At 46.4% G+C, this 14,340-nt stretch overlaps 1 protein-coding gene across 15 annotated transcripts in view; it reads right to left on the reverse strand.

The window, feature by feature from the left end:
- The window catches only part of ZFHX3 (zinc finger homeobox 3), a 169,377-nt gene that overhangs the window by 22,326 nt on the left and 132,711 nt on the right, over positions 1–14,340 (reverse strand). For all 15 annotated transcript variants that reach the window (XM_035118697.3, XM_060276018.2, XM_088672002.1 and 12 more), the window contains 3 exons: positions 12,776–12,906; positions 12,274–12,474; positions 3,314–3,416 (listed from right to left, as the gene is read on the reverse strand). In XM_035118697.3, coding sequence (XP_034974588.3) covers positions 3,314–3,416; positions 12,274–12,474; positions 12,776–12,906 — 435 coding nt within the window. The remainder of the gene's footprint in view (positions 1–3,313; positions 3,417–12,273; positions 12,475–12,775; positions 12,907–14,340) is intronic.

Genomic DNA, 14,340 nt, shown 5'->3' on the forward strand with positions numbered 1-14,340 from the left:
CACAGGACCTTCACCGCCTTCACTGGTTCTGATTTAAAAGAGAGGTAGAGCTGGGTATCATCAGCATACTGATGGACACCCAGCCCAAACCCCCTGATGATCTCTCCCAGCGGCTGCATATAGATGTTAAAAAGCATGGGGGAGAGGACAGAACCCTGAGGCACCCCACAAGTGAGAGCCCAGGGGTCTGAACACTCATCCCCCCCACCACCACTTTCTGAACACGGTCCAGGAGGAAGGAGCGGAACCACTGCATGACAGTGCCCCCAGCTCCCAAGCCCTCTAGATGGTCCAGAAGGATGTTATGGTCGATGGTGTCAAAAGCCGCTGAGAGATCCAGCAGAATAAGGAAACAGCTCTCACCTTTGTCCCTAGCCCGCCGGAGATCATCGACCAGTGCGACCAAGGCAGTTTCAGTCCCATGATGAGGCCTGAATCCTGACTGGAAGGGATCCAAATGGTCCGCTTCTTGCCCAAGAATGGAAGATTTGAGACTGGGCGATAGTTGGCCATATTGGCCGGATCTAAAGATGGTTTTTTAAGAAGCGGTTTAATAACCGCCTCTTTCAGTGGGTCTGGGAAGGCTCCCTCATGGAGAGAAGCATTTACCAACCCGCGAAGCCCATCGCCCAGCCCTTCCCGGCTAGCTTTTATAAGCCAGGATGGGCAAGGATCAAGGAGACAGGTGGTTGGTTTCACTCGTCCAAGCAGCCTGTCCACATCCTCGGAGGTAACAGATTGAAATTGATCCCACAAAACTTGACTAGACAGGACTCTAGCACTCCCCCGCCCCGGCCCTGCTCCCACGATGGAGTCTACCTCTTCCCGAATCTGAGCGACTTTATCTGCAAAAAACTTTGCAAAATCATTGCAGGAGATCATGTGGCCCGTACTGGGCCCGGATGGAGCAGGTGGTTCCGCTAAATTGCGAACCACCTGGAAGAGTCTCCTGCTGCTGTTTTCTGCAGATGCGATGGAGACGGTGAAGAAGGTCCTCTTCGCCGTCGCCATTGCCACTTGGTAGGCTCAAAGTTGAGCTCTAGCCCGTGTCCGGTCTGATTCAAAATGAGTTTTCCGCCACCGGCGCTCTAGCCGTCTCAATGACTGTTTCATCGCCCTCAGCGCCGGGGAAAACCACGGGGCTGTCCGGGCTCCATGCAATCTGAGAGGGCGCTTCGGAGCCAGACAGTCAATAGCGCTGGTTAACTCCGCATTCCAGCGGGCCACCAGGGAATCAGCTGAAAGGCCATTCATCTGGACATATTGGGACCTCTCACTAGACTCTTCTCAATTGGATCAAGGGTGAGCATCTGGCCAAGAGGCTGACATCCCAAGCTTCTCCTACCTTTCTCACCAGAATAAAAAGATACAGTACTCTCCTTCATGCTATCCTGTCTTGGCTCTGCCTCCACATGAATCTCTCTCTTCCCACTCAAAGCTCAGGCCTCACCCACTTCTGCTGCCTTTATGCACACACTATGAATATATGGTGCTTCTCCAACAGTGTTTTATAATGCATGGCACCAAACTAACACAATGTAACACCTAGTGATATGTCAACCATACTGCAATTAAGACTGCAGGGAAGGGGCATGAGGGAGAAGGAGAGCAAGAAGGGCATTCCAGGTCATTTTTCATTGTATGTGTGAAAACACAAATATGTTCCTGGTTAGATGATGGAGATCTCAATGCACTAAAAGCTCCCCTCCCAACATACACCCAGAGGCGAACTTTGCTAATCTTTCATAATATAGTGTTCTGTACAAGGCCAAAATTTGGTGCTCCCAAATGGAACTTCTCGATTTTGCACCCCCTAGGCTTGATGCCCTGTGCAGGGGAACCACCTGCACCACCCTAAATATGACACTGATACACCCTTGGTCATGCACCAGACTCACAGAGTTCCGCCTACCTTTGGCTCAAGCACCAGAAACTGGTGGACCGTCTAGAGGGGTTGGGAGCTGGGGGCACTGTCATACAGTGGCTCCGCTCCTCCCTCCTTGGCCGTGTTCAGAAAGTGGTGGTGGGGGATGAGTGTTCAGACCCCTGGGCTCTCACTTGTGGGGTGCCTCAGGGTTCTGTCCTCTCCCCCATGCTTTTCAGTATCTACATGCAGCTGCTGGGAGAGATCATCAGGGGGTTTGGGCTGGGTGTTCATCAGTATGCGGATGATACCCGGCTCTACCTCTATTTCAGATCAGAACCAGTGAAGACGGTGAAGGTCTTGTGTGAGTGCCTTGAGGTTGAATCCTGACAAGACAGAAGTACTGTTTGTGGGGGACAGGAGGCGGGCGGGTGTGGAGGACTCCCTGGTCCTGAATGGGGTAACTGAAAGACCGCAGGCGCAGCCTGGGAGTCATTTTGGACTCACAGCTGTCCATGGAGGCGCAGGTCAATTCTGTGTCCAGGGCAGCTGTCTATCAGCTCCATCTGGTACGCAGGCTGAGACCCTACCTGCCCGCAGACTGTCTCGCCAGAGTGATGCATGCTCTAGTTATCTCTCGCTTGGACTACTGCAATGCGCTCTATGTGGGGCTACTTTTGAAGGTGATCCAGAAACTACAACTAATCCAGAATGCGGCAGCTAGACTGGTGACTGGGAGCAGCCACCGAGACCACATAACACCGGTTATGTTTCCGAGCACAATTCAAAGTGTTGGTGCTGACCTTTAAAAGCCCTAAACAGCCTCGGTCCAGTATACTTGAAGGAGCATCTCCACCCCCATCCTTCTGCCCGGACACTGAGGTCCAGTGGCTGAGGGCCTTCTGGCGGTTCCCTCGCTGTGAGAATCCAAGTTACAGGGAACCAGGCAGAGGGCCTTCTTGGTAGTGGCACCCACCCTGTGGAACGCCCTCCCACCAGATGTCAAAGAGAAAAAAACTTTTAGAAGACATCTAAAATGCAGCCCTTTTAGAAGACATCTGAATGCAGCCCTTTTTAGGGAAGCTTTTAATGTTTAATAATTATTGTATTTTAATATTCTGTTGGAAGCCGCCCAGAGTGGCTGGGGAAACCCAGCCAGATGGGCGGGGTATTATTATTATTATTATTATTATTATTATTATTATTATTATTAACAATAACAATAATAATAAACTCAATTGGGGCCTGTAGAGCACAGAAAGACTCGCCACTGCTGCCAAACAGACTGTGTCTTGGGGTCCTAATGCCTCAGTATCATCACCCACTCAGAGTCCCAAACAGAAGGTGCAAAAGAGCTCAAATATTCCAGGACTCGCTTCTAGACTCTGGAGCATCTGAAAACCCTGAGGAAAAAGTGCCTCCAACTGAACAATTAAAGTCGGTACTGACCAGGCTGCTTGGTTGACTCATCCGTGCTGGTGTTCCCATCTCGATCTGGTGTTGCAGCTGGAAGAAACATACTGCTAGGCATCATAACCTCTGGGGTTGTCACCTGTAGTTGCCCAAAAGAGAAGGAGACAGGCAAAGATGTCTTTAAAACTTTTAACATGTTGTCAGTCTTGAGCCCCTACACAGTCTGGTGTTTAAATTAGCCTAAAACATTCCCACTGTTACATTCTGGACATAATTAGGGGCATGTTTTCAAAGAATAGTAATATTAATATTTTCCTTTATGCTCAGCTCAGTCTTTGATCATTGATAATGTTTTGTCATAGCTGTGAAAGTTCTTACACAACTGATTGGGTAGGTATGTTGAAAGGCCCACCTTAACTGGTTGAAAAAGTAAGGAAGCTCTTAATTAAACCACATATTGGAAACCTCACTGCAGTTTTATATCAGGAAGGGCTGTAGTAGCACTATTTTCAAAATGGCTTAATACCAAAAAAGGAGGAGCTAGAAAATGAAAGAGAGATGTGTCAAGGGAGGCAGGAGAAAGATAAATGGAAGGGACAGCAGATTGTCTTTGGCAGGAAAAGAAGAAGCTTCAGCCTCCCTTTCTGCACTTCAACAGAAAAAGCAGCAGCAGCAGCACAGCCCTCCTCTTCACTTGGGCTCAAAGAACAAGCAAGATCTCTTGATAGCAAAGGTCAGAAGGTCAGCGTTGAGGAAAACACACAGCCATCCACATTTGTTATGGCTGAAAAGAATACAATGCACTGAATAGGCACCCATAATTGATGATAAAAGAGGGTCTACGTTAGGGGCAAATGTGGGTACCTACACAGGCATGCAAAGATCACCATGTACTCTTGAAAATATTGGCTTTCGCATGCCGATGACGAAGTTGAGTTCAAAGCTGGGATGGCCACAATGGTTGCCTTCTGATGATGCACCTCTGCAAAAGGGAAGCTGTGCTAATTTCTAGCAGCAGCCATCTCCGGTTGTTTGGGCGAACAGCAGTGTCTTTGCTGGGCCTGAGCCGGCAGCATCAGTGCACAGATACAAGAGGGCACTCAAAAGCAAACGTTACCAGAATGGACAGCAGCCATTTTGCTCACTCAAACCACAGTTCTGTAGGCTGCAGCGGTGATGGGAATAAGCAGATCCAGAGTTACGAATCATTATATATGGGCTTGCAAAACAAAATAATGGGCACCATTATGCCATTAAATAAATATGTGCTGCAACCATATTTAAAGTCACTATGTAAAGTTCTCCCCTGTCCAATTACATTTAGTATTTATTTCATTTAGCAAAAAATTATACTGCTTAATAAAAACAATCTCCAAGTGATTTACATAAAAGTGGAATGAAGTCAATAAAAATAGCAATAAAACAGACTTTAAAAGTAGAAGATAACAAAATTAATAAAATATAGGTAAAACCTTAGAGCTTTTTAAAACAAAACAACAAAACAAATGAACATAATAAAATTATATGTCTTTGTAGACTTGCTTAAAGGTTGTTTTTTTTTAACCAGTACACTCAAAGCACCTGGCTCATATTAATATTATAGGCCTGGAAAAGGGTGACTCCAATAGATGATGATGATTACCATTCAGTATATTCATATCTCGCCTTTCTTACAAGATATCAATTATAAAATACATAATAATATCATGGGCTCAGAGAAGCAGTGTCTCTTTAAGGAAAGGCTGCGAAAACGTTCAACTTTTTATTTTTTTGGGGGGAAGATGACTGATCACGAGTGGCATGATAGGGGTTATGAATGACATGGTGGGGAACCTTCCCCCCCCCCCAAATCTAGAAATCTGGGTCATACACTCAAGTTGATTGGCAATAGGTCCAAAACTGACACCAATGAAGTATTTCTTCAAAGAACACCTACTGAGCTGAAAGAATTCACAGCCTCACGATGTAGCGATGTCTGCTTGCTTTGAAGGCTTTTAAAAAAGGATTAAATGAATTCATGAGTGGGGTGTGTCTGTATTTCTGTCCATGGTGGCTGGATCCTCCATGTTGAGAGGCAGCAGCAAACTAAAAGGTGGCAATGAGCAAGGGATGGCTGCTGCCTACTCCCAAGGATGCTTCAAGTTCCTACAGGCACCTAGTTGGAAAAATAATTATGGGAAGATGGCCGGTGTCCTGAACCTTTACAAGTGAGCAGAAACAAAGCTGATGTATGAAATTATTTAATATAAAGTATAAAGACAATTTTAAAACAGACAATATGTATCTACTTGTTTTCAAAGTAGAAACATACATATTGTCTCTTTTTGTCTTTTGACCTTATATTAAATCATTTCATACATCAGGTTAGTTTTTCCTCATCTGTAAAGTGTCTTTGTTTTTCTATCATCCCAACTTTTTTCATCTTTGACCTGAATGCAAAAGCCCATTCTTGTCTTACTTTATGAAACACACTCCGTCCCCCTCCAAACACACACAATTCAGAAAAATGATTATGAAACTATTGGGAACAAGAAACTGCTTGTTTGCTTGAATGCAAAATAAACGATGGACACAAAGCTGATCCAGGGGAAGACTTTTCCCTTTTTTGTGAAAAAGCAAGTGCTGTGCTCTGTCTCTTACAAAGACTGGCTGATGCCTCTGGGCTCTGACTTGGGCTATGTAGCACAGGTTACATAGAGACACCCCACTTTTCATTCTTCTCCTGCTACACAGCAAGGCAGCTACTCTCCTATAATTTTTACTTTTTGTAGAAAGGAAACAGCTCTAATCCTTCTCTTCAGTGTTTGGGTTTTTTTTTGTCTCAAGTACAATTGCCCTAAAGGCCAATATGCTCTCCCTCAAACTGGTTTCTGTATATTCCTGTTGTAATTGTTCCGCCTATTTGGCATTGACAACCACTGAAGGGCACCACCAGTATCCACTGACCAGTAATACCCATGGCAAATTCACATAAGCAAATGCCCAATGAGAAGGAGGAGGCCTGGATTCAGGGGACCTGGAAAGCTGCACAGAGGGCTTTTTCCAGGGATCCTGGCTACACACCATGTAAAGGCCATACAGGAATGAACAAATCCTGTCTCTGGAGGGAGATGAACCAGGAGGCACAAGTCCCCTCCAGCATTCCTGTCTATTTTCAAGGCTGTACCAATGTACCATCCCTTATGGAAAGAAGGGGCTCAGAGTAGCCCCGAGGGTCGGATTTGAGAGATGAAGGAATTGGGAAAAGGAAAGACAGCAGGAAGGAACAACAAGTGCCACTCTTAGCACTATCAACAGGACAGGCACTTTCTCTTCCTCTACAGAAATTATGAAAATAATTCAAAAGAAAGTGTGGGGGAAAGGCCCAGCGGAGTAGAAAAAGAATAATGTTATCTAACCTAAGCTGCACATTATTACAGCAAATCATGGTTTTCCCCACAAAACTAGGATGGTAGCCACCCCCACTACCAGACTCAGTACGAAGGATCAGTAATTGTTTTCATACACTTTAATTAGAAAAACTGAGATGGCTACGAATAATAATGGAAAGAGAGGCTTTTGCACTTGAAAGGTTGAAGTCAATCAAGTGTGAATGACGGCAAAACCAAAAGGGGGGGGGAGAGAGAGAGGGAGAAAGAGAGAGAGAGAGACACCAATTCATCAAGCGTCTGTTGTCTTGCCGCGTCTTTAATCATAATTCCTGATTGGGATTCAAGAAGGCAGTAAGCAGCAATTCTTTGTCTGCCTTCACCTTCCGTCAATTAACTCTCCCTGAAATATAATCATCAACCTCACGTGCTCCTCTGCATTTCAATCTGCTGCTGCAAGCCAACCAGTTCTTCCTTCCTTCCCACCTTAGGTGTGCTTAACTCATTCCCTTTCTCTAGTGGCATACTGCCCACCCCCCCACCCCAAGTAGTTAAAGGCAGGAGGCTGAGATGGGGAGGGATGCCCCAAGGACCAAAGGGCCCTGTCACGAAGTGACTTGAGCAACACCCCAGGTGTCATTTCAGCTCCCTCAAGGACACGCTCCTCAGTAAGCAGCAGTCATGGGTGGAGAGCTACAGATCCTTTTAACAAGGAACACCAGTTCTGCTCAGAAGAGGTGACCAAAGCTGGCTTAAGCTTGTTTTGCTCACCAGTGGCATCAAGGGATTTATGCCTGGAGGGAGCCAAGTTGGTGGAAAGCAAACCAGTGTGCACTTTTGCACTACAGATTGCAGCACTGTGACATGTCCACCTGCCCCTTCTACTTGACAATGCCCTGCAGATTAAGCTACTAGTGTGGGCCTGAGCACTGCAACCAAGCATTCAAGATCCCAAATGTCAGCCGGTACCCAGCCCAGGTGTTCCCCTATGCCTTCTCTGAAAAGAGACACTACCCTAGGTAGTGAGAGGAATGAAGAAAGAGAGGAATGAAGCCCATTCCTCTACTATCTTCTTGTATCAGACACCATTGTCAGTTCAGGCACTCCCTGCCCCCTACAACGGCTGGAATCTAATTGGTCGAAAATGAAACCTCCAGCAAGAGTCTGACTGAGAAGACACATTAACATCTCCTCTGTCCGTGCAATGGGGGAGGGGGGAGTTGTACAAGACGAGGTTCCAGAGCCAGACAAAGGAGGCAATTTCCATTACAAAGAATGAGAGGGAGAGCGGGCAGGAGTGTGTGTGCTAGAGAGAAAAGCTTCATTAGGCTCAGAGAGGCAAAGCGATGGCACTATACCAAGGTCACTTCTAATTTAGACCATCTAATTGGCAAACATGGCTCCAAATGGCTATCATCTCACAGGGCTCAGAATTAATGAAGGCCGATTATTTTCATTACCTTCATCCGAGATGGGGAATGAGACAGGGTTGGGGGGGGGGTGAGGATGACCGAATGACAGTGGAAGGGAGAGAGAGACACACAATGGGGAGAGGAGAAGATGCAAGTAGGGAGAGAAACAGCACCAGAATGCAACTGGGGAGGAAAGACAGATGAATGATGGAAGGGAAGAAAGAAAAGAGCTTTTTACTGCCTTCAGCCCCTGTGATGATTCTGCCAAATCAACACAGTCCTGCGAAGAGTGAATCAGCCACAACACTAAAAGCTGGGGGATAAGTCAGTACTGAGCATAGGGAAGGCAACACACCATCCCCAATCATAACTACAGCAGCAACCTTTGATCTTCACAACCTCACCCCAAACCCCAATCACTGGTCACTGGTCAGCTGGTGTACAACATCCCTCTCATAATTGCCCTTGCCCCACAGACAGTAGTGCAGCACAACAGGCCTCTGACGAAATGGGGAGAGGGCTCCTTTGCTATTGTTGACAGGGAAAGAGGGGGGCACTGTGGAATACCCAGATACACGGCACACCATGGTATCAGCAAGTAGCTGTTGCTATGGCAACAGTCATATTAAACATGGCAGGTTCCTGAAAGGCACATGATAAAGTAAGATTAAGAGAAGCCTCTCCCAGCCCCAGTCCAAAGGCCAGAGAGGGGCCCTTACAAGAGCTCTGAAGGGACCCCGCCTTTCCAGCAGCAGCATCCTCTTGCCAATCTCTTGGGCAGACTGATGTCAGGAAAAACTCAAGACGACAAGTAGCTGGGGCAAAGATCAGAATGTGCTTTCAAGCAATCATGAGTGACATTCTAGGAGAGCCCTGGAAGCAAAGAGGCTCTTTCATGCGGAGGCTGGGTCAGCAGCAGCAGCAGCAGCAGCAGCAGCAGCAGCAGCTTATGGCATTGGGAGGAGAGCTGTTCTGCTGCCTGGGTAAAGTCACCCTCAACTGTTTATAATAGTGCCATCGGTGGGCATGGCACCTAACAGAGTCACAAACGCAAAGGGACAGGTTTAGTACCTGGATTTCAACAAGAGGGAATATGGAGGAATTTGGGGACAGAGTGGATGAAGACACACAAAGACAGTCGCTTGTGAATGCAATGCCAAGGAAGTAATGTCTGGATAGAATTGTGAAACAGAAAAGGCGACGTTGCTTTCTGACGTGAGACAGTCACTTCCTTTCGGATTGTAGCCCTGCAGGTGCAGCTTTGCCTGGACAGGAAGGGGAAAGGAAACAGAGTTGGCTATCAAGGTCAGCTGGAGCCAATTCTTGGGGCATCTTACCCAATTAATAGAAGAAAGACAGCCCGCTCAGCCTCCTTGCACAGGTTGGTAGGAGTGAGCTGGGTTTGGTACCCTTTAAACACAGTTTTTAAAGCGTAAGGACTGTAGCCGGGGAGTTGGTTAAGTCCACAATAAAAGTAGAAAGGGCTAGGGAAAAGATTTTTAGTTGCTGCGGTCAGTAGCCCACTCCCCATGTCCAGAACCCTTTATACTCACTTTGTGAGCTCGCTTGTCTGTTGTCCCGGGATCCCAATTGAAGAAAACCTGCTCTGATGCAAAACTTCCACTTTTCTGCTGGCAAGATCAGCATTGCTTTCTCTGGTTGGTCCCGCTGGGACTCCCAATTAAAGCCAGGAATTTTGGTCCGCTGAGGACTGGATGCCCTCCCTGCAAACTGGCTGGGAGCACGCTGGGCTTCCTTACCCCCCAGCAGCCCCAAATTCCTGGTAAAACCAGAGTCCCACCAGAGTCACAAAATTGTTATATGAGTTAAAAGGGGTCCTTCTCAGGGAGGGAGCCTGGACCTCCGGCAGAGCACAATTGAAAGCCCTTACTGGCTGGTAAAATTACAGAGATCAGACCAGAATTCTAGTGAAAAGCAAGGCGGCTAGTTAAGTCTGATCTTTATTAAAAAGCTGTTGCAACAGGGTGTCCCCCCCCCACACACACACAGGAAGGGGGGGGAGACCCAGAACAAAGGTGTGCAAGCTCTTACTGTATATAGAAATTTTTAATTCCCCGCCCGAGAAACAACATACAGTAGATACATCACAGAAAAAGGCGGTCTACAGCAGAAATCTGAGTGCATTGTTTTTATCCTGCCTGGCAGGTTACCTGTTAATGGTCAATTGTCTGGATTACCTGAGGAGCCTGGCCAGTCTTTTGTAATGATAAATACTTAGTTCCTGAGCCAGGTCACAGACTCTCACCCTATTCATATCCTAAATGTGCCCTTAAGACAGGATTGGTGAGGAAAGAGACAATGGGGAGGTTTCCCACTTTGAGCTTGCAGAGAAATATTTGAGGTCAATTTGTTCAGGACTTTTTTCTGTGAAGTTTCAGACATGTGGTTTATATATACAGTTATGAACATTAATCATATATATATATATATATATATATATATATATATATATATATATGATCTTAAAATTATTATAACAACAAGTAGCTGGGGCAAAGATCAGAATGCGCTTTCAAGCCATCATGAGTGACATTCTGGGAGAGCCCTGGAAGCAAAGAGGCTCTGTCATGCTGAGGCTGGGTCAGCAGCAGCAGCAGCTTATGGGATTGGGAGGAGAGCTCTTCTGCTGCCTAGGTAAGGTCGCCCTCAACTGTTTATAATAGTGCCATCAGTGGGCATGGCACCTAACAGAGTCACAAACGCAAAGGGACAGGTTTAGAACCTGGATTTCAACAAGAGGGAAAATGGAGGAATTTGGGGACAGAGTGGATGAAGACACACAAAGACAGTCACATGCACTACTTGGGATTCCCTGTAGTGGTGTGTGCACAGTAAGGACTTAAGCCAAACGAGGGGAAGGAAAGCCCTGGAGAGCCCTAAAGGTAAAGGCAAAACACTTGTGCTGGATATGGTACTTTGCTGCTGGATGTTGAATAGAGATGAAAGAACTGAAGTGAGGAAAGGGAAGGCAAAGTCAAGGCAAAGGGCAATCACAGCAGAATCAGCAAAAGGGATTTAACAAGAAGAGGCAAGTTTCAATAGAAAAGCTTTGAACAAAAAATGTGTAGGCCATTTAGACAAGACAAAAGAAAGCACCTGTATCAGACAATACATAATTAGCATGTGGAATTTCCTACCATAAGATGTGGTAACAGGTGGACACTAAACTTGGATAGTTTTAAAAAGTGATAAATGTATGGAGGATGCCTCTTCTATTAGGCATGTCAGCAGAATGGAATCCCTATGTTCATAGGCAGTCTACCTCTGAATACCAGATCTGGAGAAAGGCTCCATGCCCTTCTTGGAGGTTCCAGAGGCATCTGGGTGGTCGGTGTCAGAAAGCGGGCTTGGCAATAAAGGATCCCAGTCATATCCATCAAAGCAGTTCTTCTGACCTCAGTCCTGTGGGACCAGCTCACTTGCCTGAGGAGCTTAGAAAGCTGCCTTATACCAAGTCACACCATTGGTCCACTGAGTTCAGTATTGTCTATGCGAACTAGTAGCAATAACAACACTGCAGGGTTTCAGTCAAGGAATATTCCCAGGGTTTGAACCTGGGATACCTTCTGCATGTAAAGAAAATGTGTTCCCCTGGCCTGTGATGTCACAATAAACTTCGGCCTTGTCTCCCTGCTGCACCCTACTTGTAGCACACTGTGCTAAAGGTAGGCCTGGTCCCCACTTTTGTATCGCTGGCCCAAGTCACTACTCAATAGGTGGCATTTCAACAGTGCCTGGCATCTGCTTGCCTACTGGCAGGTGTGTTAAATTTGGGCAATTCACTGAGGAGGAGGAGGAGGAGGAGGAGGAGGAGGAAGAAGAAGACGAAGAAGAAGAAGAAGAAGAAGACGAAGAAGAAGAAGAAGAAGAAGAAGAAGAAGAAGAAGAAGAAGAAGAAAAGAAATAATGCAGGCAAGATGGGCTTTCTGGGGGTGGGGAACATTTTCCCCACTGAGGGCCACATTTTCTTGGGGGTAATCTATCACATCCATCAGTGAGTAGGGTCACCCGCTTTTTCTGCCACCACCACTCTTCATTCTCCCACCTCCCCAGGTGATTGTCAGGGTGGGATGGGTTGGTTTTCCAAGAAGTAAAAACCAATTGCTCGCAGGGGGCCTTATTTCCTCCTTGTCTCTTGCCCTCCCTTTCTTTGGCTGAGAGGTGCAGGCTACCCACCCACAATATAGGGACTCACCGTCAAAATGAGCTTCTCCACACAGTCCGGGGAGACGCTGTGGAGGTGAGTGAGGTGCAGCTGCAGGTGGATCTTGTTGCTGAGCATGTCCTGGCAGAGAGGGCACCGAAGCATAGGCTGAACCGAGTGCTGAGTCATGGCATGGACCCTCAACCGGTTGACATCGGTGTTACTGTACTTGCAATATGGGCACTGATATACCTGGAGGACAAGAAGACATCACAAGCTTTGGCAGAATTAAGCCTTGATAAGGCCAGGCTGCAGGACAGGTGTCTTCCTCCACCTTTTTAACACCTTTTGAAACACACTGCCCATTTCCACAGTAAGAATAATCAAAAAAACAATTTCACTATGAACTGCCTCGTGGGCCCAAGTGGATTTAAAAGCTGAATATACAGAGGGATAGAGGGATGGATGGATGGATGGATGGATGGAAGGAAGGAAGGAAGGAAGTTGAGCCATGACTTTGCAGGAACAAATGCCAGTTGCTCCAGTGCCTTACCTGCTCCAGCTTGGTCTCATCTGATGTTTTAGGCCATTTGGTGACAGGCGACTCAGAGCTTCTCGGAAAGGAGATACGTTTAGAGGATGCTGGGGACTCTGTCAGCTCCTTTTCAGCTGGGGTAACATGCGCTGCAACAAAAAGGGGGGGGGCAGAAACAACTGCATGACTATGTGACACCTCAGCTCTGGAAGAACCTGGAGGCAAGAACGGCATCTATGAATTCCTCACAGATGGCCAAGCCTCCCATTCTGCACTGCTCCTCAATTCCATTCCTTTACACAAACATGCTCTGAATCTTCATTCTGAATTACTTTTGAAGCTTTGGGCTGAAAAAATAAATAAAATCAAAATCGTGTCACTGCCTGAATGCCAGATATGTGCTACAGTTGTGGAAAACCTGAAACCAACATGAACTAGATTACCTGACGATCCCTGAATAAACCTGTATAAGCCCTTAGATCACCTGGGGAAATTCTACTCATGGTACTGCAGCCTAGAGAATATCATAGGGCAGTGATCCAAAAAGGGTCATTTGGCCCAGGCTTTCTAGGCAATTTTTTTTTTACTTGAATCGCCTTTTTGTACTACTGTTTTGTGAGTTTTATGTTGCATTTTTGTTTTAGTGATATGGTTTGTTGGAGATTTTTAAAATTATAAGTGCTTTGTAAATGCTTTTAAATAAATAAGATAAAATATGTGCTGGTTGGTGCTTTCTCCGTGCAATGCCCCTGCAACATTCTAATCTCCCCACTGTTTTTTTAGGGGGAGAAAAATGTCTCAAAAAATGTCCCTTTCCACTTTGACTAAGAACTATTTTTCTTCCATGGACCATTGTAGCCAGGCTGTGGGTGAGCCCAGCTGAGTCACACATGCTACAACTTTACTCTTCAGTCATCCCTGCATGCTCCACATCAATAATCACTCCCCAATCCTGATTCCAGGATGTAATTACTCTGGTCACTGATGAATGAACACAGGCAGACAACATAGCAAAGCTAAAACTCTACATAGATTTCTAATGCAATTTGAGTCAACAAAGGGAAGGGCATGGCAGACTCCCCATGTAGTTGGGATGGTGGGAGACACAGGTGGCTTGAGAGGTTCTGCCACTCCCACCCACCCAAGACAATCACATCATCTACCTCACATTGCATCAAACATGCACATAACACCAGTGCTCAAAAGCTTGCACCGGCTGCCCATACACCACTGGGCCAGCTTCAATGTTCTTCTGTCAGTTTACAAGGCCCATAATAACTTGGGCCCAGGATACCCCAGGGACCACCTGATCCCTTATGTCCTCACTCAATCTCTGATGTCTTTGGGGGAGTCACATAGTCCCCATGGCATGGATGCATGAGTCATAACCACAAGGAGCAATGCATTCATTATTGTGGGTTCAGTTTTGATATCACCATTGAGGCCCCTTCCCTGTTGAACTTCCAGGACTTATGGAAGACTTTTCCCCCAGCGGGCTTGAATTTTTACTTTTTAGTTTTAAACTCCTTTTTAGTCTCCTGTACACTGCTCAGAAAAGACTCTGATTATGCGGTATACAAATG

The sequence above is a fragment of the Zootoca vivipara genome, chromosome 6 (genome assembly GCF_965207765.1).
Source record: "Zootoca vivipara chromosome 6, rZooViv2.hap1.1, whole genome shotgun sequence".
Taxonomy (NCBI): Eukaryota; Metazoa; Chordata; class Lepidosauria; order Squamata; family Lacertidae; genus Zootoca; species Zootoca vivipara.